The following is a 26,454-nucleotide window of genomic DNA, read 5'->3' as shown; positions in this document are numbered from 1 at the left end:
GTGCAATCATCATTTGATGCTATTTCTAGACTTTGGAACAACAATAACAACAATTTAGCCCAAATAATGTAAAACATTGCAAATTGAGATTGATTGTCTCAGTGAATTGCTACTAATGTTATCTTCCATTAAAATGCAAAGATGAAGATTCAGTTATGAATACATTTTTATTGTGGAATGCATCATATAACACTAGCATCACAAGGTATTAATCTAACATCTAGTGCTCAACGTGGGCCGGAATGAACTGGTATGCCATACCAGGAGTTCAATGTTATGCTTCTATGCATGCCGGCACTTATTTTCTTCCACTTCAAGCACTGCTAACAAAGAACTGAAATTATGGGTAACTGAAGGTTTGTATATCTGAACAGATTTTGTTTGGTATGAATGTAGCAGTTCACTATGATAGCACTGGTTCTGAGGTGTATATAGTTTTGAATATATATGCACACAAAAAAAAAATAATGCTTCTCATATGCCTTATTTCACTGGAGAATACTTTGGACTGGATATCATATGTAACGGAATTAATTATCGATTAACAGAGAGATGCATTCAATACGCTCCTTTTCCTTTCAACACACCTCTTGCTTCTGACACTCCTCGTACTCCAGCCTGCAGGTACTCCCACCTCGCCTGCAGATTCTCCTGACTCCAGTCCAGCGCCGTTTCTTTGTGTCTTGGAGATATAATTAAATCCACTGGATCCATATGTTCTAGTGATGCTCAGATGGGTGAAACATCTGATGGGTGAGACAGTGATTTTGGTTAGTCATTCCATTATTAATTGAAATTATCACATTATTGATAAAAACATCTTATTCACCTGGTAAAATAATAACCGCCGGATGTTGTGATGAGTTATTGAACGAATTGCGTTTATTTTTTAATGATGTCCTAAAATTGACCAGTGATGGTCTAGGCAACTATCAAAAGTGAAAAGGCAAACTACTTAACTTGTATATATTACTAAATTAGTTGCTCCAATCTAGCTTACTGCTGCATAACAGACTAAAGTTTGAATGACAAATTAATACATAATAGAAATGAATCAATCACAAATTCTGCACTTCAATATTTTCTTGGAATCAGGATCTTCTGCTATCGGACCCAGCTAATCAATACCAGCATTTTCAGTGCTTTAAAATGTATACTGCTCAATCAGCATATTAAAATGCTATTGTCTTTCTGCTGTATTGTCAGCAAAATCATGCAAAGTCTTTGCTGGCAAATATGTCTCACTGGATCACAGGTGGAGGACCTCAATTTGGCACTAGAAAGCAACATATTAAATTATATATTACACTAAAAAAGCCATTAATGCTGATATTTTATTAGGCTGAAGCATATATGTAGATATGTTGTTCCATATGCTATGCAATTGGATGCTTTCTATGGATACATTTAGGTAGACTTGGAATAGTGCTTTTTCTTGTTCGCTTGCAAATTTAGTATGTTAAAATCAACATTTTTATTGAGATGGCAACACTTTTGGAAAGAAGGACAGAGCAGAAGTCTTCTTTTATCTGTATAATTTGTACATTGAAGTTTTTTTCTTCATGTACTTCTACCTCATTTATAGTGTTTGATTTTATTGTCAAACTACTATCATCCTGAAAGCGATAAAATTGTCACAAGGTTGTCACTTGTTCTGTCATTTCATATTGATATTGATATCACAGTTTTCGGGGGGGGAGGGGGGGGGGGAGCAAGAGCCTGTCCTTATTGGTAGATTTATGAGGGATCATATTATGGAATGTTTTATTTTTCTTGTAACAATAATGGCAAAGCTTCCATAACCCATTAATAAAGCATTGATGTAAAACTTGTTGGCAAAGAAAAAACTCTTAGAAACTGTGGCTCAAGCACGTTTGGCCTTGAAACTGTTTTACCCTCTTGTTATAAATAATTGAATGTTTCATTCAGGGCATCCCTTCTCTAAAGACCTTAAGTGACTTCCCTGGATACTGTAATCACAGTTGTCATGTTAAAGTCCTTGCCTCTTGTATTCAAAGTCGCGGCTTCACCTTTCATTTACAAATCCCAGCGCTGTGGTTGACAATTCAAAAACATAAATGGGATTATGCTTCTTTTTGTCCTTGTCAATCACCGGCGCCGCACAGTTGTCTCAGTGCCACAGCGAGGACTGCGGGGAGACACTGTCAGGTGGCATTACTGTCCTGCCTCCACAACTAAAACCTGACCCTTTTTTTTTTTTTTTTTTACATAACAAAAAAAAAAATTAAAAAATCCAAGAGATGCATTATTTAGAGTGCAGATCAGGCATGATTTCTGTAAAGATGTTGAATCTTAAACCCGGGGTTTCAGCGAAGTCTCAGATGAGAGCGGGATCGCTGCGGCGTGCGGCACGCTCGCGCCGCGCTCCATGAATAAATCATGACCGGGAAGCTTCACGGCGCGCTCCGAGCCGCGGTTCCGCGCTCTAACGTGGGCAGGGATCTGACAGTTGCGAGAAGGAGGCCAGATGTGGACTGGGTCCAGGTGGTCCCACATCCTTGCCGGGCAGCCGACAGCACAAGGCACTGCCTTCCTGATTGGCACTAATTGGCAGACTCTGCTCGCGGAGACGCCGGGACTCGCTTCGGAAGGAGCAGGAAGAGCGTCTCCCCAGCGCTGCATGTCAGAGACGTTCTCTGGTGGGCTAACTCTTCCCGACCTTGGAAGTTCCTACCACTGTCCTTGGATCAAAGGAAGAGAAGTAAAACAATGGAAAATCTCTCCCCATTGCTGAAATATCCTTTCAGTGCACTTTTCCACTCTCGTTTTTTTTTTTTTTTTTGCTTTGTGACAACAGTTGCGTCATTACAATATTTGACCTTTGTGTTTCCAGACAAAAAGGGTTACGGTGCCTACATCTCCAGGGTAATGGCTGTAACATAAATTAACCCCAAACCCAACCGTAACCCTAACCACTGCATTCTAATAGAGTTTAATTATTTTCGGTGTCATTGACTGAAAGAAAATTAGGAATTTGCTTGGATGAGAGTATATAAGTGCACAGAGGTGAAGTACAAAGTGTAGCGTAATGAAATATGTATAAAAGGAAGAACATTGAAGAACGATGGAAAAATGTTCAGAATATTTATTTGACATGTTTGGCCAGAGAGGGTGGAACAATCACTGAGCGTATCTTGCAGCAGTGATTTTTTTTTCAATTGCTTTCAGGCCCTTGAATCCACATAGCTTCTCAGTTTGTGCTCAATATGTGATCCTTTGAGTGACTTTAAGGAATATCAGCAAGGAGTTTCAGGCAGCTTTAAATGGAGTGAAGGTACACTAGCTGACTAATTGTGTCTCCATGGGGATTTAAAACACCGCATGCAAGCAAGTAGGGCAGCATAGAAATGAAAGTCACTCATCCATTGGAGTCATGCTGAACACCTACTGAAGCATGACAAGGATCAATATACAAGCCACCAAGTTATTATACTTGAGTGGAAGTTTGAAAAACAGATATACTTGGCTCCCTTAAAGTCATGACTTTTATGTGAAGAAACTTTGCTGGACTGATTTGAGAGAATGTGGCTTAGCAACATGTCAATTTAACATTTGTGCTGGTCTGAATTGCTCCCCGCGTAAGTGTTTCTCCATTAAACAGGACACACTACAGTAGCGGTGCAGAGATCAGTACTTTTTCTCTCATTTCTTTGTGCTCATTTTTTTGTCTGAACCTTTGTGACTTGGCCTTTTCCTCCCTTTCAGCTAAATTGATCACAGTGCTGGAAAGTTAATTGTTCAGGCATGTGTTTTGCTTCCTGATGGAGAGTAGGTATGGGCCAGCGGAGTTCAAAGGTCACAATGACATGTTTTTTTCTGGAAAGGAGATGGTAGAGAGGCCATGGGAGAGAGTGCTAACCACACAGATGAATAGGACTCTCAAAAGGCACTTAAACCTGCCTGAATACAAGACTCAACAAAGAGAAAATAATCTAACATACTGTGACTGTTTGGGGAAGATAGTAAACAGTGGCTAGATCCATAGTTCCCTGACAAAAAGCTTGTCATTGTCATTGGATTCTGAAACAGCTTCATTTTCTTACTTACGGATCGACAACAGAATATACTTTTCACTGACAGGTAAACACGATGTTGAGAAAAAAAGGCATTTTTTCAATAATAGGGGTGATTATGAACCAGCACATAACAAAGGTTTTGAAAGACGGATGACTCCATATTGTGTCTCACTCTAGATGAAAGCTTTGGAGAAATAAAAAATAAACTTACTACATGATATATTTGCTTCAGCATACAGTACCTTCTAACCTGAAGCCCACTATTTTACTATTTTGTATTTAATACTTTGAAGAAAATTTTAATTGTACAAATTCAAAATTCCTTGTCTGGGCAATGGTAGTCCAAAGTCTAGACACTACAGTATGTTTTTGTGATTACATTTGTACTCTTAAATTATACTTAATAAGTTGCACTTTCCTGCAAGGTTAAATGCGGAAATAGTTCACACACGCCTGCTCGCACGCACGCACACACACACATATATGTGAATGACCACCATATCCCCAACACTGTCTGAATCTACAAATTTGGAGACAACAAAATAGTTCAGTTTCCACATTCCTGGGCAGAATTCAAATGTTGGCTTTGAATTACTAAAATGATGAAAGAGAACAAGCTGAGGGGGAGAGGAAGAAAAATAAGACAAAAATGTGTAGTGAAAAAGTAAGAGTGAAAGAAAAACAATAAAAAAAGGTCTAATAGCCTTTTTCCTGATAAGTTAAACCAGAGCCCCGAAACATTGGCCAAAACCACAAACAACTAATTTAAAAACACGCTCCACGTGTCTGAAGATATTATACGCCCAGAATCTAGGTAGGAGCATCAATAAACCTCAGGATGAAAGAAACTTCCAGACCGAGACACCAGTGCGGCCATGTGGTCACCCCTTAGGAATGCACCCGTGCATAATGCAGACCGCTCCGATCTGCATTCGAAAACATACGCCGCGGTGCCTGATAAAGGATGGATGCATAAACACAGCCTGGGGTTACCATAAAGGTAACCATGTCCGCGCCACTCTGGTCTTTGTGCTGGTGAGAATAATTATGGGCAATTGCTCACTCCTGCTACTGTCCACTATCATCATGCACCCTGGCAGGAAACAGGAGAGCCCATTTAACAAAGCCTGTGTAATTGATTCTGGCAGATCCCGCCAAGGAACAGCAGGCCCAGAGACGCCCAGTAAGCCCAGCAGAGGGTCTTAATTGAAGTGGATAAGGGAATTATCTATACTCTGGTGATCTTTAGTGGAAGATACGGGAAATTCAATTAAACAAATCTATTTTCTTTAAATATAAAATGTGTGGCCGGAAGGGACGGCTGAGGACTCAGCCTTTGACTGCACTGAAGGCCGTGACATTATTTCAGTGTCAGTCATTTAGGAACAGAATTATTTACTGGAAAAACGAGATCGTAGTGAACATGAGAAAATAAACAGATTAATTTCATTACCACCTGTAATTCATTTCATTACCACCTCCTGTGCATGACTTGGTTAGTTTTAGTTCTTCTCATCGATGTGACTAAAAGTTGATTCTTGCAATGATTTATGCAAAAAACTTTAAATGTTTTCTTTGAAAATGAGAAATAGGCCTATAGGATATCTGTAGGATTTGTTACACGTCGATGTGATGAAAGAGAACGAATAGAGGGAGAGAAAAAAAAAATAGAAAAATATGTACTTCAAAAGTAACAGCAATAGCACAAATGCACACACACACAGACACACATGCAAACGCACACGTACGCACACACACACGCACATAAGCACACAAACACACACACACACACACACACGTCTTTGTGTGTGTGCACATATAGTCATATACCATCGCAGTCACTGAGTGGCTCAATAAAAAATATGAGAACTGAAAGCACATGCATGTATTTGTGGTGTTGTATCAATATTGTACAACCTCCCAAAAATTGTTAGAGAGGTTTCCAAAACCAGCAGAAGTTCAGGAAATTCTGAGAAAGTGGATGCACGATTTTGGGTCACAGTCATGCAACATGAGATGGAAGTAGCCCTTTTTTTCCAGAAGAAAACCTTCAGATGGATAATACAAATGCTGAGCACTTTGTGGTGAACTGCATGAAATAACAATGTAAATCTAAGCACAGATTTACATTCTAGTATTCTTAAAATCTCAACTATTTCAAGGTCAGTTTTAAGAGTAGCAAAAACAAAGAAGAATGAATTATAACCCTGGTACAAAAATTGAATCTCAGCATATACAAGACAGCATCCAATATTGTATTTAACAATGAAGGCCAGACAACAGCCTTCAGGCTGCATATATGTTTTTTCTCTTTTAATTTAGTTTAGTGTAAGACTGTAGTATTGTGTACATACTGGTCCATTGTAATATAAGACAAGGTACTACATGATTTGTGCTATGCAGCATTCAGCCATCTTCAAATTTTTATGGCAATTCTGATTGGGCAACAAGAAAATATTTAAAAAAATGAGTAGTGCCGAAATTAAATCAGTAAATGCTGACCTTCATCACTTGAGGTGATAATGAAATCATGTCTATAGCTAGCTTGCCCATTTTGTGTGTTAGGTTTCAATCTGACTAATACTAATTGAATTGTCATTCATTCATTTTTTTCAGGTTATATTATTTCAGGGCTTGTGTTTTAAGTGTGGGCAAATGTAGCAACAATTGCCTCAGTTGTAAAAATGCTGCTGTTAAAAATTATTATGAATGAGATGTAAACTATTTATTTATTTATTTATTTATTTATTTATTTATTTATTTTTTGCTGATACACGCATCTTTACTGCGGCAAATTATGGGATCACAAGGAGAAGCAGAACAGATGCCGCTGGTCCTTTCTGTAAGGAAAACAAGGCCTTTGTGAGAGAGCGCTGGCTTGTGGCAGTCGGACAGACGCGAGAAGCGAGAAAAGCAGATGTTCTCTACGCGAGACAAAGCCTGGCGATGAATGATTAAACGGTATGGAACAGCACCAACCTTAGAGGATGCCTGGCTGGAGATTATACTGACCACTTCTCTCCCTGTAGTACAGCATGTTTCCACCGCCTCAGAGAGCAGACTGTAAGTCAAACCCTCTGCTCTGTCATCAAAGTGGCTGAGGCCGCAGAACGTCGTGCTTTCGCGTTCGGCGTGGCACGGAGTCCGCTGAAACCGCGGCACAGTGCATAACCAATAGTGCGCTTAAAATCACAGCCGAGAAACTACAAAAAAAAAAAAAACCAGGGATAACCTTCTCCGTGCCATGATATGTTGGTGTGGAATGGATTTTTTATCAGGCAAAAGTATTGGGACTGATTTGACGATTCCCAAGGCTGCTATAGAATTCCTTTTGAAATCCTTTTCTTTAGTAGTCTTGTTCAAGTAGCCTAGGGGCACAGCCTTCGGAGATCACAATGTTATTAATATAAACATGTCAAAACGCATGCTGAAATTCAAAACAGAGGTGCCAAAAATGTCAAGGTGTCAAACTCCTGAAATATTGATTACGCTTTAATATTCCTAAGCATCCTTCAAAACATGATTCAATGCACAAAAAAAACAGATGTGTAAGAGCACATAAAGTGCACACACAAAGGCTAAAATGTCAGCTTCCATGTTTTACTTTAGTCACAAAGCTTGATAAAGGATCAAAATGTCCGTTTTATTTTTTCCTGTGCTCATTATTTATGGAAATCACAACACAATAGTATCCAAATAATCCCCTGACAATCCTCTGAAATGTTTAGGAGGCAGGGAATATTGAGTGAAGTTGAGGATATGGAACTACTTTCTAATCTGCTTAATTCAACCACGCTTGCATGAAGTCCAACCTACTAATATTTGAGAATCAAATTACACGCGTCATCTGAAATTTGCTTTCCCATTGGGCACCCACTGGAGGTCTCACTTTTTCAGATATAAGTTACAGAAAGCAATACGGATATAACTTGCATAAAATATGTGCAGATTAATTATTTTTAATGAAGTCACTAAAAATACACCAAACTGAAATTGCAAGCTGTTCACTAATTACTGGAATTATTGTATAATGTTCAGCAACAAACCTTGCAATTAACGTTAAAGTTCCATTTGAAAGGAAATAAATAGAATAAAGATTTGGAGAAAAAAATGTATTGGTTCAGCAAATACACTCATAAAAACGTCTGACCAAAAATGCAAGTACACAGTAAAATGTTTATTGTTAAATCAATTTACAGAGTACATATGGTCCCTAATGGATATATGCACTCTTTTAGAGTTGAATTAACACTGGATATTTTACTCTTAATTTGATTTGCAGCAAAAATAAATAAAAATAAATAAATAATACTGTCAATATTTCAGTGAAATCTTTCAGTTGTAACAAACAAAAATTCCCCTTCAAAGACATGACAGATCTCCATTAACAGATACTTGCTTAGTGTTTAGAAATGGAACCACTACATATGCATAAATATGCATACAGTATGTATATCTAAGAGCAGATATTTTCCTTGTTTCAATGAAAATAACTCTTCTTAGAGCATACCAACCTGTATAAAAAGGTATCATTTTTATGTGAAAAGATTTGCGTTCAAATTACAGTATCACTTTGGCAGTTACCTGATAAATATCCATGCTATATGGGCTTTATGCTTTTAGAGATGCTTGACTCCGTCAGAGCAATCACATTAAAATCCTCCCAATCTCTGCTTGTTTCACATTGTGGTCTGGTTGTGTGCTTCAATTCCAATGCTTTTTTGGGTTGATGCATATCACCTTTGTAGCTACAGTGTCCACACACGGTTACCTGAATTTTATTTGCCCTGAAAAGGGAATCATCCAAACTGACATAACCCAGGCCCGAAGAATTCCAAACATTTTTTGCATTCCTTCAAAATGCAAAATCATATACAGAAAATGATGATAAAATCAAATTTGAAAAGACCCTACAGTATCTTTTAATATTTTAAGATAAGTCTCCCCCAGAGCAACACCAAAAGGATTCTCTAATGCCCGCTGAATCTATTTATGCTGTCATTTCCTTCCGAGCACCTACTGAAATAATACCCAGCACATTAAATATGTCCCTTGGCAGGATATAATTATTCCTAACAAGACTGAAGGTCATTCACTGAAAAAAATAGTAATTAGCAGCAACAATTTTGTTGGGAACCTGGAGTTCACTCGTCAATTAACACTAATTTTTGTCCTCATCTCTGAATATTGCTTCTATTATAGATCATTCATTGTAAGTCATTCAGGATTTTAAGAAATGTGAAAATTATGAATTTGATTTCCCACAGGTGTAAAAATTCATGGCAGCAGGAAAAGAAAAGTGCAATTGAAAGCAAAAATTGCTACTGACATTTTCAGACATTCAATATTTTTTTTAATTATTATTTTGTTGATATGGTAATATTCATTTTCAAGTAACGTCCATGAAATAAAGCAAATAGCAGATGTTAAAAGGGGTACAAATGTTTATCAAGTGTTGTTCTTGGACAGAAGCACAGATAAGCTGTACACATAGTACTCCATATATGCTTATCAGTTTTCTCCCTCTCTTCTCCCTTAATTCATTTTTTCATGTCTTACTGACCCCCATCTTATTTTATTTTCTTGTCATTACAGTATATCATTATTCTGTTTTTCTCCAAAGATGATGTTTAAAAATCATTATAAAATAGCACCTCTCATTTGCCTCAAAGCAAAGAGTATATGTGAGTGTACAAAAAAATTGAATATAAAAGAGTATTACATTACAGTATGGTATGTATCTCTCAGACTTATCACGTAATTGCCATAAATGTTAGTAAAAAGTGTATATTCATATCTAGTGTATACAGTATATATACAGACTTGTATGACAGAAATATTATGCTGTATATCTGAAAACACAAAGCAGTAGGTGAAGGAAGACCCATTATATGACTCCTTATTCCATATTTACCATTAATCCTTTGGTTTTTTGTGAAGTACCAGTAGGAAGCCCTGTAAGAGCGGAACAGGGCAGGTCATTGTGCCACCCGCGCGGGAGTGTGACTGTGGAGAGCACTGGCGTGCAACTGCGAGCTGTTTCTTCCCACACCTTTCAAAGTCTGTGTGTGCCAGTCCGGTCCAATCTCTGTTGAGACATGACATAATAATATGACACTCCGTGTGACAGGGCAATGGAAGCGAGCCAGAAAAGTGATGCTACCTGATGCATTGTGCCAGCTCTTCCGGTTTCTTAAACAGGCGTTCGGTTGTGGGGTTCGCTCCGGGCCCCTTAGTGTCAAAGTGCATCTGTTATTTCACCCAGCCACAAGACTCCGGAATGACATCTGAAACTAGCCAGATATGCAGCAGTTTACACTTCAAATGTTTTTGCTACCGAGCCCTGCGAGAGCAAACTGTCCATCAAGCAGCGAAGGACCTTGAAGCACATACCTGCCCGCTGGAATTAGCTGAATGCTGGAGCTCTTAAAACATTGGACATATAGGCTTTCTTATCGTGTTTTTAAAATCTTTTGGGATTTAACTGTATTTTTCAGATGCTTCCCTCTACTATATTAATGCTGTGTGCTAGATTTTCAGGAAATTGACTCTGTCGAGCTCTCAATATATATATTTTTAGTAGATAAAAAAGAAAAATTTGATCAGATCTTGTTTCAAGTGCTGCAGTTTTAGGATAAGCATAGACCATTTAATTGGAATCATTTTCTAAATATCCGGCAAAAAAAATGGTACAAATATTTGTTTCATTTCAGAACAGCAGTAAACATGTATGTAGCATCATGCTATAACTTTATACTTAACGCACACACACGCACGTATGCCCCAACGCATGCATGCACGCACACGCACGCACACACTTACTGTACACTTACATACCTCGTACTCAAATGACAATTGCGAATAATATTCTCCGTTCTCACAACTCGGTCTCCTTTTGAATATAAACGTCCAGCATAAAGCTTCTCCTCTGATTCTCCTCTACAGTCTGCTAGCATTTATGCTTTGATAAAGAAAAAATTCTGTCAGCTAGCTATTAAGAAGGATAAGGTTTAATCTTCATTGCTTGGGTCAAAGGGTCCAGCACTCAAAGCGTGAAGTACTTTCACTCCCTCAGGTAAACAAATTAGTGTTTGCCTGAAGGATCCTTAAAAAATCACTGATATAAAAGAGCCCATACTGCGCGTGAACACACACCACATTGTGATGAAGGACACATTTTGCTACGACTGTGAAGCAAAGAGAGACGAACACCTTGTTTTGATTGGCCTTGCTCACCTATATCTGACCCGTGTTTTGCTGTCATGTAGCCTTGAAAATGTCTGCTTGTGCTTCATTGTGTTTTTCCAAATCTATAAATGCCCTCGGAAATATTCTTGCTGCTTGAGGTTACCTGTACTACACTTCATGGTTTCAGCTATTGTGAGAAAAAATTGTCACATTGGATGTGTGCAGGAGAATGGATCATTTCTGTACAACACAACCAACTTCCCTCAAATGAATGAAAGATCACATTTGATCTTGAATTCTGTGTTATGATCTTAAACTCAAAAATTGAATAAAAGTGCAAAATTCACAGCTTAAACCTACAATAGGTACTACAATATGATGACATCTTTGGTCAGCAGCCAGCTAGATCGATGAACATATTACTGGTTTTCAATATGAGGGAAACATTGATAGATAATGATATATATATATAAACTGCTAGAATTGAACAGCTTGTGTACTGCAGGTGGTCATGCTCAGTTGTACTGTAGCTAGGTTTGGATGTAAACAGGGTTAAAGAACCTTCAGATGCTCCTGGGGCTTCTTCATTGTTCCCTCGCATTTGGCTGGAATCTGCTGGAGGGGATAAGATGGCTGAAGGTAGACATAGCTCTCAGGCCTGTGCCCCATGGGGAGACAGACTCAGACTCTCAGACCGCCCCAAACCACACATTCCCCTGCCACAACTCTCCTCACAAATACCTCACTGTCAAAGGTCAGGTGGGAGATGGTGGTCGGCTCCCCTCTCCCCACCTCTGTGCGTACAGGGAGAACCCCTTTGCGACGAGACACTGCTGATTTAATCATGAGCCTAGCATCCAATGGATCATTTAACCGCCATCTGGGTCTGGGGCAAAGAATCCACACTTTATTAGGAGGGATTGACCAGTATTCCAGCTAAATTTTGGAGTTCTTCTTCTTGACACCACTTTGCAGTTTGCACGTTCTTAGGTTCAATAATTACTTCTGACGGTTCAACACAAACACATTTAAGCAATATTAATGGTAGCAATATGACTGGTGGCCACTCTATTCCTCTGACAGCTACAGGGAAAATGAAAGACTTTGCATAATGTTGACCCTGTGGAAATGTCTGGGTTTAAAAAGTATGATATGCATTAGCAAATGCATGTACAGTTCCGGTTTACTTTGCCAATCTTGTTATTGCTTTAAAACTGGTAATGTAAAATTTCAAAATTATTCCCAAATGCATTGATGTACTTCAAAAGTGACATCAAAATACTTTGATACAAGACATACATTTTCAGTCAGAAATTTTGATATAAGTGCCTTTAGCATTCATGTAAACAACACCGATGTGACCAAAGCTGCGTGATACTGGTCTTTGATCTCAGAACTTAGCCTTTGATCTGGCTTTCGGAGTAAAAAATGTATTTTCCAAGTGGGTTTCGGGCACCGTGATGAAATGACCCTTGACAGCATTAGGGAAACATCAATTAAACCTGCTGATGTAAACCTTCAGCAGAAAACTTGACAAATTAGATAAACATATTTTCTATTCCATTACATTAAAAAATATGCCAAAAAGTAGGTCTGAACATAGTCAAGTGCCTGATATTTTTTTTTCCTGGTGCATTTTAAGAAACATACCCCATATTTTCAGTCGATATGCTTCGCGCTAATCATAAAATCCAGCCAGCATGGAGTTGCAGGGCCAGTGAAGCAGACGTCACAGTGCACATGCTGTATCTCTCACTCCATGACTCTGGTGGTGCAGGCAGACTAAAGTACAGGCAGAATGGTTGCGAATGATTTGCTCTAATCGACTTTAAAAGCAATTACGCTGTGGAAAAAAAGCAGGGGATGCTTAAACCAAGCTGTGTTAGATGAAACGCATATTGATGGTGAGCATCAAAAGGACTGGCTTTGAAGTGGTGTGGTGTCAGTGTGTGATCTGGGCCCCGATAGGTAGCACAGGAGAGTAGACAGCTTCTCCTCAAGCATGACTGTGTATTGGAGGGGGTCACGTTCTTCCAACCAGAGTTAGTTCTGTGTGTGTGTGTGTGTGTGTGTGTGTTTGCGCGAAAGCATGTCGTGTCATGTGTTTCTGCGTGGGCATTTGTGTGCATCGAGTGTGTGCGTGCGTGTGTGTGTGTGTGTGTGTGCATGCTTTGGGGGATGACTGTGTGGGGGTGTCTGACTGCTGGTCTTGGAAGGACAACAGAGCGAAAAGGAAGAGTTCTTTTTTCCATAGGAGCCTCATGACTGCCCTTTGATCCCAACACTCATGCTCACCGTTCTCCACAGCTGTGCTCAAAGAGGCTCACATTCCTTAGGAAAGAGGCTGGCAACTCGAACCGAAATGGCAGCTACTGTGAAAAATGTGTCACTTCTCTGGTCTTACAGTAGCTAATCTGTATAAGTCCTAACTGCACTCCACAGTGCTGTATGTCAGCAGGAGAAATTAACCATGAAAATAATGCACAGTGGTCAGAGATCCCGGAGATGATGGCATATTATTTTTAATGCAATTTAATGAGTATGAAGAGCCAACTTGTTGCCACTGCCATACTGCACATTTGTTCTTTGTGCTGTAGACCTGTCACGCAGCTCTTTTTGCACACAACTTTTGGAGGCGTGTTGGAATCTAGTGCAGAGCCGCCACATGGATGTTCTTTTTTCTCGCTGCAGTTTGTAAATTGCTTGCTTCAGAGTCAGTGTTCCTCTGGCGGGTGCTCTTTTCTTGACTCCACACCAATGCCTGCTGGGTACTGGGAGCAGTTAGAGGAACAGTAGCCAAGGGCCTCCCTGCCTGGTCATCACCAATGCTTGCCAATCTTGGTCAATAGCTAAGCTCCACCGTTGCCAGTAATTTCATTTCTTTTGCTCCTAGAGGGCAATCAAACCCATACCCGTGGTTTGAAAATCCCCTTGGCTGCATGTTGTGGAGAGTAGTAAATTTGTCACATCTCTGGGCAAAATGTGGGACGCAGCTTGACAGTCAGGCCTATAATTTAATGCCCTGACCCTCTTGTGTCAGAGGTCAGCACAATGTAGCATCAGCATGTAAAGCCACTGGGCCAGCCTAAACGACTACAAAGGGTTTTTTTTCTTTTGGTTTTCTATTTTTATTTTATAATTTTTTCTTCAAAGATCCTACTCAAATTATGAACTTGACCTGAGTAACAAAAAATAGATTTTTACTTACTAATGTAGGCTACTTTTTCAGCAAGCAGTTCAGAAATTATGTGCATAGCACTCTATAGGAATATCATGAAGGCAACAGATAATTGCAGTGCAATACTTAAAAGTGGTAATAATCATTATTAATACTATTATTATTATTGCTGTTGTTGTTATAATAATAATAATTATTATTATTAGTCATGTTATTGGAGTAACATTATCTAATAGTTGCCGTATTTATTATTATTCTAATGCGTGTAGTCATCTCTGTTATCCTTATTAAAGCATATTGGCAACAGACACAGTTTGCTTCAATTGTAACCCATTATCTCATGTATTTACTTTCCTGAGGAGAAAAAAGAGCTCACAGAGGTTCTTCCACAAACAGACCCCCACCCGGCAAACACGTCTTGCTCATGGACGTTAAAGCTGAATATCAGAAGTTCATGTTTCACCAGGCGCTGTTCTCTGGCCTGTTCTATTGATTTTCCCCTCTTGAAAAATACATTTAAAAAATGCTTTAAGCTATCTGACACTGCAGTCAGGCACGCTCAGGCAGCATCATACCCTGTGGGTATTGGAGAAGACCTACTGCAGCTTCTGAATCTAAAGGGCAAAGGGGACTTTCATACTGAATGTCCTGCACATCCCTGGCTTGCTATTCCCTGATATTTACCCATCAAAGTAAGAGAAGTAGTTAGTGCTGGTCAGGATCTTGGACAGTTATCTTGACAATGCTGCCCCTTCCATAATTCCCCCCTCCTCTTCTCCATTTCTCCTTCCACACCGAGTGATCTCTGTCCTCTCATAACCACATATCACTAGTCTTGGACTGTGGACATTGAAAGAAAAATACAATTAAGGCTTTCTGGCTCCATCTCAGTTATTTTCTCCTAGCACTACTGATATTATCTAGTATTTTGCTCTCCTTGGAGTTTTTGTGCCGGATGAAACAACTAATACATGAGAAGATACCACTCACATTTTTTTGTTAATCCATTTTTAGATTTATTTTAAATGAGACCCTTATGAATGTATATAGAGGAGATCATTTTAGCCCTAATGCGATTTCACTCTGTTCATTTATGAAGAAATTGAATTCTGTGTATGGAAATGTAACAGGAATCTATGTAACAGAAAGCATGTATTAAAAGCCCACTGTTTCTGTGTACACTTATACATAATGAGTGCAGTTCTAGCATATTTTTAAATGATATAATTTTATCTGTTTTTTTTTTCAGTGCCACAACAATGTTATATTTGCATTCAGTGTTTTATTCAGTGCAACAGGGAAGCAAAAATGTTTCTAAAAGTTTAGAGAAAAGCGAACCAGTGATGTCCTGATATATTGACTTTATGACCCACAGGTGGTGAATTAATATATTTGACATGACTTACATAAGGAGATAAACAGCTTGAAAATCTGTCCAAATTCATTAAGATGTTTCATTTGTGCATGATTGCTTGTGCCAGGTTTGTCTATTCACATTTTCATGGATGGCATGGCATGGATGTGACAAAGTCATTAATTGCCAGTGTTAAGGCAGTGTTAAGGCAAGAGTGAAACTGCATGATCAAACGAGAACTTCTGAGAGCTCTGGCAATGCAGTGCTTCAGGGAAACATTTAAAACGCTATACTGTACTTATCCTGTTCATCAGCAGAGTAATGTTGCACCTGAGGCATGTGAGAATGATCAAAAACATTAACACATCAGGTTTAGATAATAGAATAAAAGATCTGAAAATAGGCAGGCGTAGTCATAGCCATTAGTGTTCTAAACAAAAAATACCCAGTCAAATCTACAAAGACATAAAGGACGCCTGAATTCGAAATGATGAAAGCTCATAAGCGTCATTTGAGAAAATTATTTCTTGCGGAATTTGGTTCATGTTGTTTGTCTCTCAAGCCCATTTGTCTCTCAAGGATAGATAGGAAGATTGGAAACCTGTTAGAGGACTACTCTGAAATTAATTTGCTGAGAACATGGAAATTGTTTAATCTTTCTGAAGATGTCAATGGATCCTAGAAAAATTGTTTAGTTATATTTATAAATATAAATGGTACGATCAACCACACACCCTCCCATGTTTCTACTCCTCAGGGAACCACCATAACCACCTTCCAAGTCCAGATTCAGTTGGTGTCCCAGCATGGTGATCACTTGGGGCTGAGCTGAGGCACAGAGGGTGTCTAGTTGGGAAAATAACAAACAAAGGCTTCCTTCAGTTGAAAAACAACACTGTGAAAAAAAACATATTCGCCCCCCAACCTTTGATTGCCGAGCATGTTTCTCTTAGCGCTGAAAAAATATTGCTCCATGTTGCTAGGCGGTATTATTCAGGGAAGGTTTAGGCCAGGAGTCACATTTATGTCTGACCCATGGGCAGCAAGAGTGATGGCTCCAGGAAGCGGGACTTCCTCAGTGTTCCGCGGGGCTACAGAGGCCGGAAGCGTTGTGTGTGGCAGCGCTGTGGAGACGGGCCACTCAACACTCAACACTTTGTGTGACATGTGGATTCCCTCTAAGTTGCACCACCCATGGGAGCCAGAGAGAGCCCAGAGGGAGAGCTGACGGAGAGGCATCTGTAATTAATGTGCTGGGCGAGCGAAAACCTTCCCACCAGACTTTTCTCCAGGATGTGTTTGCCTGATGGCTGTCGCATATGTACCCAATGAGTCGTAATGCAATTTATTATGTGAAGACGACAATATGGGCTGCCGGTTTGGGGGCGGTTTGTTTATTAAAAGTGTGAGACTTCATCAACAGCACAGTTGAGCAGCCCATTTTTTAAAAACTATTTTGAGTTCAAACGAAAAAAAAAAAATCAAAGTAGAACATATGAGATGTGAAAACATTTATCAAGCAGAAAAAGTTAAGAATTATTTCATATTTGTTCATCCGACTGTGCCATCAGTAATAAATCAGTGTGCGTTAATAATGTTTACTTTTGAATGTTAAGTTGCACAGATAACACGGTTTCGAACATACCCATTAAACACAAAGACAGAAGATCTAAGGACTTGACAGCCCCTTAGATAAAGTCCAAATATTTCCTCCCTGTCAGTTCCTTTAACTAAACAGCTCCCATTTTCCTCTGTTTTTCTAGCATTATGGGCAGTGTTTCTTCAGGCCACCTTGTCTGACAGAGCGAGCGGTGGTGCCGTGCATGTGTTCGATGTCATCTGACTTTCAGGCTGGCTGCTGATCTCCTCTGATGTACAGTGCATGACATGCCAGTGAAAACACATCTTTAATCAGGCCGATGAGGACTGCCGAGTGTGGCCCTGCCAGAGGGCCGGGGGAGTCAACAAAAGGCAGCTGTGCGTTCGGCAGTCAGGTGGAATGAGAGGATTGGAATCAAGTGGAAGTGGAACAGAAGGGCATCTGAGCAAAGCCGGAGACATTTGCATGCCTCTGCTCCAAAAGCCCCCAATTACCGTTTCAGTCTCACTGGCTGCAGACTCCTCCACGACTTAGGCCCAGCAATGGTGTTATTGCACCAAAGCAGTAACGCGCACTTAATCTGGAGATTATGCCACTGCATTATTCAAATGGTGAATGGTTAGAAATGGCATTGGACAAGACAACCTTGCGGATCAATCAAAGCTGGACTGTTTTTGTTAGAACATCAGTGGCAATGGTGAATGTGCATCCAATCCCAAACATACCCACATAAACTCTGTAGTCAGCAAAGTCAGATTTGGATTTTCAATTGTTTCACAAGTGAAACCAAAATTGGTTCAAGGTATCAAAAGTACAATTGCAAATAGCTTTTGCATGATAAAATGGAAATCAAGCAAATTGCTTGTGGATGATACATTTTACTTCACATAAAATGGAAATCAATCCTGAAACTTCAAAGCCAGACAAACAGGTTAAATTACTTTGAAGTATTATTCCTGTACTTATACAGTATTGCACAAATTTGTTTTATACATATTTGAAGTGGTTGTGCTTGATATAAATATGTGTGTCTGACTGTGTGTGCATGCACACAGACATGTATATTGTGTGTTCCCAAGCAACATGTGTCTGAGACAGTGTTAGACATATATTCAAGCATGCTTTTCTTTGTCTGCCTATTTGTCTTGTTTTTTTTTTTTTTTTGGTCTGCCTACACTGGGCACCGAGATGAAGAAATACAGGGAAATTAACAACAGTACACTTAGACACAGCCAACAGAGCTGTGTAGCAAGAGGCGCCCAAGGGGAAGAAATCACCACAAGGGGAGTTCGGGCAGGAACTATGCACAGAAATTGCAGTGTGTATGACTGAGGAATCAATACTGTCACTGAAAAATGGCAAGTGTACAAGACCTAACAGCACCTCAGAAATGTTGGTTTTGTATGCCTGTGTAATTGTGTGAGTGGGTGTGAGTGGGGGTGGGGGGTTGGGGTGGATAAAGTGCACATAAATGCAGCCTGAAAACTATCTTAAGCCTCAACAAAGCTTTTTTAATTACACAGCGAGTTATGAAAGGTGGAGAGGTGTCCCTAAGAAGCACAGAGAAGCTACACAATTATGAAGTGGTGAAAAGAGAATAACTGAATGACTGGAAGTAATGTTAAAGGAAGCTATTTCAGACATCCATGTTTCACCATGTGAACCTGTGTAGAATACATTGAGTATTTTGTTGCATGAACTGAATACAAACTTATCTGGATGTACAAGGCTGTTATGAATAGGGACCATGTTTAAGAAAATGATCATTTTCATCTCCCAGTAGCTACGTGTAGCTGATATTTCACTAATGACATCACACAGACCAGAGTGCACATGAGGATGGTGTCATCTTCTCAGAATTTATTCAGCTGTCTGCCTCTTACACCAACATCTTGAGCTCGTAAACGTGAAAATGTGGGCTATAGCGAGTCTGTTGCCAAGGAAGTCTCCACACTCAACATGGTCAATAAACAGATTCAGCAGTGTGATACAGTAAATCATAGTGTAATTTGTTGCTTCACCACGACCAATTAGGTTACCAGGCAGGTTTTCTTTGGCATGCCTCTAGTACAGCAGTGTCCAGTCAAAGCCTAGTGACTCCTTTGCATTTTATGGTTGCTACAAATAATGTAAAGTTCCATTACTGGCTCCTGCACTAATGGGGGATGAAACCTAAAGGTTATATCCTGGAATCATAACAAATGGTGGCCATTGCCAACACCGCTTTAATGAGAATCACAATAAAGTACATGAATTCAGAGTTGAGTTGACTTTTTAGCAATTTTTGTGCAACTTGGTAACCTGTAAATTGTAGCCAATCCACACACAGGTCCAGATATAGAATTAGCTGTCACTCTACAAATCATGATAAACCAATATTACTGTTGTGTAGTGTTTTTGAGAACAGTTTAAACGTAACCCTGTTATATTCAATTAGATATAGATGCATTTTTATCAATACAGAATATTACGATTCTCATGAGAATGTAACGCTCTATTTTCCTTTTAAGCTACTCGCTAAAGAGTAGAATATAGCCTATCACGTCATTATGAATTATGTATTTAAGATCTACTGCAAGGTATCCCTGAAAGAATTTTCTGGCAATAAATTTGTAAATAGGTGGATACATTGCATTTAGTAATATGACAATTTTCGCTGTTAGCTTCCTTTTTTATACACACAGAATACAAAAGGAGAAATATTATCGATACCTAATATTAACCAATATGAAGTCCCCGAGGGAATGAAAATAGGTCTTGTCACGCAACAATTTGTCACCTAAGACTGCAAGGTGAGCCGCTGCTTGTCGCTCAACGAATCACCGCTAGACCTTAATGAGTCCACAGGTGTAGCTGTGCCCTCTGGAGACGTGGCCTTTTCAAAAAAGCACTTCTGAGTGGTGACAATTAAGCGACGATTGACCTGTCGTCAAGTTTTTCGAAGGCTGAAGTTTTGATTACTGGGTCCCTGTGTACTTGCACGAATGTTCTTGAATGTTCAATCATCTTTCAGAAAGTGTCACGCAGTATACACCGCAAAAGCATGCATATCGGAGTATACTCTTCTACAAATACGACGGTGTCATAAAAGCAGAACACTGAAGAGAAGGGAAAATGGCGTCGGTAAGAAACTGATATTTGTTTCAATGCATGTTTAATATCACGGTGTATTGTAAGTCAGACAATGCTGCAATCTGACATGCAATGTATCTACATTTCTATCTGATACATTTATCTTATATTTTGCCCTGTTGTTTTTTGTTTTCAAACTAACCATGTCACTTGATTGTCAAATAACCTGCTTCATAACTACAATTCAATCACAATTTCATCCTCATATCCTAAACAGCGAGGCCAATATATTTTTAAAATAGCTTGTGCTTCGAAGATGCTATGTACGCAACTCGTGCAGTATTAAACTAGCTGCACAAGAAGCACAGAATTAACACCGTATGACAGGCCTTACCACATACACTGCTACTGTGGAGTTGTGATAAGAATTGTATTTTGCAAAGAAATAGAAAAAAGAAGAAAAAAAAACCGCACGTAATGATAGTTTGTTTATGCTTTCTTTTTTCTTATTTATAGTTTTATTTTTCTGTTTTTCATCGTCCGTTTTGCTAAGTTTACTGGAAAAATCGGGTGGTAACATGCAATGTTCAATTACGCAGAGGTTGTGTTGAATATGACTTTTTTTCCCAGCTAGGGCTGTGTATTTGTGGTATGAACTCAAATACCAGGTCAGCAGTTTCAACTTGAGGTCCTTGAACCGAACGCCAAAACCGAATTATGTCACATTCTGAATGATGACATGGAGATTTCGCATCATGCCATTCTCACTGTTTGTTTTTGTTTGTTTGTTTGAATGGGCAATACCACTTCAAGGCGGGAAATAAGTTTGGTAATGTATACCTTTCAACTTTAAAATAGTGATCATAATTGGGTTTCTATTTAAATATGTCATTTCATCTGCCTGGCTTCCTGACTTCGAACAGGATACATAAAAATGTTTGTGTTCCATATACGAACAAGCACGCTTTACCGCTGCCACATTCATTTCTCTCTTGTGTGTGTGCGTTTTTGTAACCTAGCAGTGTGTAAGTAGTCTGTGGTCTACAGGAATGATGGACCATCAACAAAAGATGTTTCATACATTTTCCTAACTGTAGATAACAAATACAAAAGATTGTGATTCTAGAACCATGGAAACCCATTTCTGGGTCAGATTCAAAATAATTGCAAAAGCCCTGAAAAGTAATTTGGGATGACAATCAAAAGGAAGACTATCAGAACATTTTTCAAGAATAAAATATCCATCTTACATACTGCTGATTATCACAGGACTATTGTGATAAAAAGCTTAATGGAGATTTGATGGTTTTGATTAGCTGAAACACATATATTGCATATTGAGCATATTGCATATAGATTTGGCTGTATATCTGTTTATTAACCTGTAGATACATTTTAAAACTGTACTCTTTTGAAGGCTATTCCTAAATGGACAGACCTTATAGAATAGAACAGAGAGGGACATATATCAAATAATTAAAAGTTCACATTTACAATTTGTGGGTGAGGGAAAAGGCCACCGTGAAGGACCACAAAAACAGTTTAGTCCTGGCAGGCAGTGATCATAGCTGTTAAAGTCAGACAGACACTCTTCCTGTGAAATATAGACGGTTCAGGTGGATACTGTCAAACATTCCAAACATGCCCTTTATCATCCATATTAAACCAAAATGGATAACAAACATAGACAAGTTGTACTTAGTATACATTGCCTCAGTTACACCAGAATACTTACGAAATACTTCTGCAGTATTATTTGTTTACTAAGAAATACAAAATGCATTTCTTAGTAAACAAAATTAGATGAAGAAAATGCATCTAAGCAAATCTTTGCCCGTAAATTAACTGAAATTAACAACAGAGACTGCTGTGCATTTATTGTTTGCACATTGACAAGTTGTCTGAGTTTATGAATGACAATGTATGCATTGGAAAAATATATATATACCTTCATGCACCAGGGTTCTGCAGATATTCATACAATATTTTTTTCTGCCAACTTAATAAGCATTATGTAGTCTTTGACTAGTGTTTCAGTAATATATTATTTTATACTTGTACCAGTTTGCAATTAAATATCTTTGATATACTGCCCATCTATAAAAAGGAGCAACATGATTTAACTGAACACTTCCTTTGTGTTTGTGTCCTGTTAATTTCTACTTCCCTCAATGCTAGTGGAAAAAGGCACTGCATTTCAGCAGACGGAGTGAATATTTTAGCATCAACAAAGGCATTAGCGGTGTCAAAGTAGTTAATGCTGCTGGGCTTTTAGAGAGCACATCTGGCAGGATCAGTGGGCGTAGCCAGTGGCAGCTCCCTTCTCCGTACCAGTCTCTACAAGGGAGCTGTCGCACTAGTGATTTATACTTTCCTAATGTCACGGGATAGCAATGTTGAAACTGTGGCATAAACATGAAATACCTAAAAAGTTTAGAGATTAGGGTTCAGTGTCTAGGGAGGATCATTCCTGGTCTCATTCCACCACACGCTGAACTCCCTTCAGCCCTGAGAGGGAGATATCCAAAATCAAGCTGTGCCTAGCCGTTACAGACACAAAAGCTCAATCATTACGGAATGCTTGGAGCAACCTGCAGATTGCATTTCCTTGCCAATATTCTTTCCCTGTCCTCTTAAGATAATTGTTCCTGCCTTAGCACCTCACTTAACAGTTATTTTATGCTGCATTTACGTGTGAAATATATTTGAATCATTCACAAATAAAAGGATACCCAAACTGAACTAAATAGCCCTGAACAGGTCATGACAATTTGAGAGATCTTTTACTGTGTGCAAATAAACTATAGAGATTCAACATGATTATGCAATTTAAATTTTTTAGGCAATATTAATTGATAAGTGTATGAGTTTAACATGTACACTTATCAATTAATATTGCCTAAAACCATTATTGCGTATTTGTTCATGTTCTCCATATGCACACAAAGGTTACCTCATTTTGTGAGGTAGAGATAAAGGCTTTCCTCAAATTGTCTTGTGCACTTATAAAGATATGATTTAAACAGCCAATGATTTTGTAGTACTGAATTAGCGATCAGATCATTTTTGCGATAGCTCCCCCCTCCCCCACTTTAAACACAGGGGTAATTGAGCATTCTGTTTTGGAGGGAAACCAAAGGCTGTGAGTCCACCAAGGATCCCCAGCCTAGTGCAGATCTACCACTCTCTTGGCTCCTGAAACATTAATGTAGCAACTGGATTACAGGCCATCACAGGCATTGCACCAGAGTGTATTGATTTTCCTTCTGCTTTCCAAAAAAGCAAAGAAAGGTAGTCTCTTATGATTCCGAGATGCTATGCTTCTGTTTTATTAGGAGACTTCTTCTTGCCCGTGTTTGCTCACCATTCCCAGTTAATTTCTTCTGAGAATTTGGAGAATAATACACTACTAGAAATAACCCTAGGTACCACTGCAATCCTATCAATCAGGACTATTCCCATTGACTGGTAAATATACTGTACACTAAGCAATGTTTCAGTTTCAGAGGTAAAATATTTTTGGGATCCCAGCTTGACAACAAACTGTCCAGAAATCTCTATATTTATGGGCAATGAAAATATGCACAGTGCTTTTAACAGATAATAACTGAAAGTCTAATATTAGATTCCCCTCTAATTTTCCAGAGAGAATTGCAGTGGATGAGTGAATATATCTGATCTAGATACATATTTGAGCTGTGCATTTAGCTTTCACTCAGTTTTGCTTTAAAAATTATACAACTCCAAGCTGCAAAATGGACATAAATATTTTTTCAGTGTACACCTCAGTAAGTGGGTTTGTTTAACCCCTTCTCTTGTGCCCCCTTTTCAAACTAAAATTACATACCCAAAATAAAATGCTTTCTATTGTTGAACCTGTTTTGACCACTGGCATAATCCTGGTTTCTTCTGAAAGGTAACCCTTGGGAGTTTGTTTGAGTCAAAATCAATCACAAAAAAATATTACTGAAACAAAGTCACAAAAGCTCTAACACAACATTTGTTTCTCACCTGAAAGAGTGGATACAAATGGTCATGGGTGTGCCTGATGGTCTTAGAAATACATTGTAGCCACAGCCACATTGATGGACAAATCCTGGTTCAATTTTGATGGCAAAACCACCAAAAATAAGTATTCTGCATTGTTTTTTTTTTTAAAGCAATGTCTAGACTGGTTTGCAAAAAGGCCATTTAGAGACTCAAAAAGGACACTTGGCAATCAAATAATATTAAGGGTCTTAAGAGGTCTAAAATACTTCATATTGTATACTATATGGTTGTGGAACAATTTTAAATGAGTTCCCTTTCCCCCTGGCTTCTCCTCCTTCTCCCTCTCCCTTTCCACCACCGTCTCCTTGCTCTCCCCTTGCCACTTCTGACAGCAGCAGGTCAGGAAAATTGTAGAAAAAACTACACTAGCTATCTAGTTTACTAATCAATTGACCGAGGTCCATTGATTGAAGTTTTATTCAAGTACCCCACCCACATCAACACGTCAAATGCATCCCACAATTTCACATGCTGTATTTATTATTCAAAATCAGGCCTACAACTTTTTTTTATAAGTGTACTGAATAATAATAAAAATATTTTGTGAATATATTTAGATGCTTACCAATATGAAAGGTAAGCATCTAAATATACTTCACTGAACATGCCCTCTGCTGTGGAGTCAAAGGTCTTTTCACTGTCCTCCTCAGATATATTCACTCAGATAAGTGATTTCTTTCCAAGGCCTCTAAATGCTGAGTCTTCTGTTTAGACTTAGGCGTTGCAAAATACATTTTTGTTGTAAAACAACAACCTTTTTCAGTATCACGTCTCAAGAATTTTTTGCTGGTGCAGAACATTCTCAGTGTGCATACTAAAAAAGTAATGTTTTGTTTACACAGGAGAAACAACGCATGTCCTGTAATGTAAGCCTAACAAGCTATACACTGTTAGAAACAGAATGTCATTGGTTAAAATAATTTACTATCATCAGTATAATGACTTGCCATTGGCTGGCTATGTTCTGGAGAGAATTTATGCTGCCCATGTCCAGTTATTACTTGTGCATGGCGGGTCTCATTGGTTATACTAAGGGACTGCTTGGCCAGTACTGGTCAAAGAACCTTGTTAGTGTGCTCATTTTCTTCCAGAAGAGAGAGACTGTATAAACCAGAGATAATAACACTTCTTATGTACACGCTACTCTCGGTGTGTGTTCAATGGCGAAATGGACAACAATGCTAATTCCTCTGGGGAATTGCTAGGTAAACGATGAACAATGAGCCATGATGAGAATACTGACTATACCCTGATTCGCGTCGTCTGTGGATTTCTAAAACACATCGGAGGTGAGGAAACCCCATGCCTGTTTTGTCTCCCACCTGTCACTAAAACACTGGCATCATAAAATAGTTTATAGACATAGAACCATGAGTTTTAACGCTTTCAGTAAAAGTATTTTTGTGACCAGATTGATTGAAAATAAACAAAGAACTAAATAAAAAAACAGAATGAATGCAAATAAATCCATACCTTAAAGTATGGGTTAGGATATTTCAAATTCCAGCAAATACAGAATCAAATTATTTTGTAATTCTTTGTAAAAATATGCATTATTTTTGGGGAGAATACTTCCCAAAGAGTTATTTTATTATTTTGATTGCTTTTTTATTATTATTAGCTTAATGTAGGTGGGAGTGGCCATGATCAATTTATGATTCTTGCCATGAGTCACAAAGCCAAGTCCCCTTGGCTTTGAGGGCGGGAATCCTCTGCAGACTTAAGAGTTAAACATGTTCAGTCATGTGGAGTTGTCACATACCTCTTAATAAAAGTGTGCCGTTTTCTCTTCTGTCACATCGGTACTGTGCCATTATTTGTTCAATACTAACAAAATCCTAATACTGGAAGTAATAAACTCCATTGAAAAATAGACGGAGCCAAGTCCAGATTGATTATATGAAAACCCAATGTTTTTACACGCAACCTTTTCATCTGAGGTTGAAAGAGCTTTTTAATTGGTGTTTTTCACAGT

At 38.7% G+C, this 26,454-nt stretch overlaps 1 protein-coding gene and 1 long non-coding RNA gene across 3 annotated transcripts in view; one reads left to right on the top strand and one right to left on the bottom strand.

Annotated features, from left to right (window-relative positions):
* Window positions 1-577: 577 nt before the first annotated feature.
* LOC118228252 lies at window positions 578-11,128 on the bottom strand. 2 transcript variants are annotated; one of them, XR_004765431.1, is made up of 4 exons: window positions 10,875-11,128; window positions 10,201-10,330; window positions 9,952-10,125; window positions 578-746 (listed from the first exon to the last, which is right to left on the bottom strand). It is a non-coding gene; the product is annotated as an uncharacterized LOC118228252 (long non-coding RNA). The 2 variants fall into 2 exon arrangements; XR_004765430.1 differs by lacking the exon at window positions 578-746 and having other exon boundaries at window positions 8,357-10,125.
* Window positions 11,129-20,268: 9,140 nt separating this feature from the next.
* Window positions 20,269-26,454, top strand: part of bnc1 (basonuclin 1) — a 36,110-nt gene continuing 29,924 nt past the window's right edge. Inside the window, exon 1 of the mRNA XM_035418166.1 lies at window positions 20,269-20,480. Within this exon, the coding sequence (XP_035274057.1) occupies window positions 20,472-20,480 (9 nt within the window). The 5' untranslated portion in view covers window positions 20,269-20,471. The remainder of the gene's footprint in view (window positions 20,481-26,454) is intronic.

The sequence above is a fragment of the Anguilla anguilla genome, chromosome 5 (genome assembly GCF_013347855.1).
Source record: "Anguilla anguilla isolate fAngAng1 chromosome 5, fAngAng1.pri, whole genome shotgun sequence".
Classification (NCBI taxonomy): domain Eukaryota; kingdom Metazoa; phylum Chordata; class Actinopteri; order Anguilliformes; family Anguillidae; genus Anguilla; species Anguilla anguilla.
Note: the sequence above shows the minus strand (reverse complement) of the source record. Positions and strands in the feature narration are given on the sequence as shown.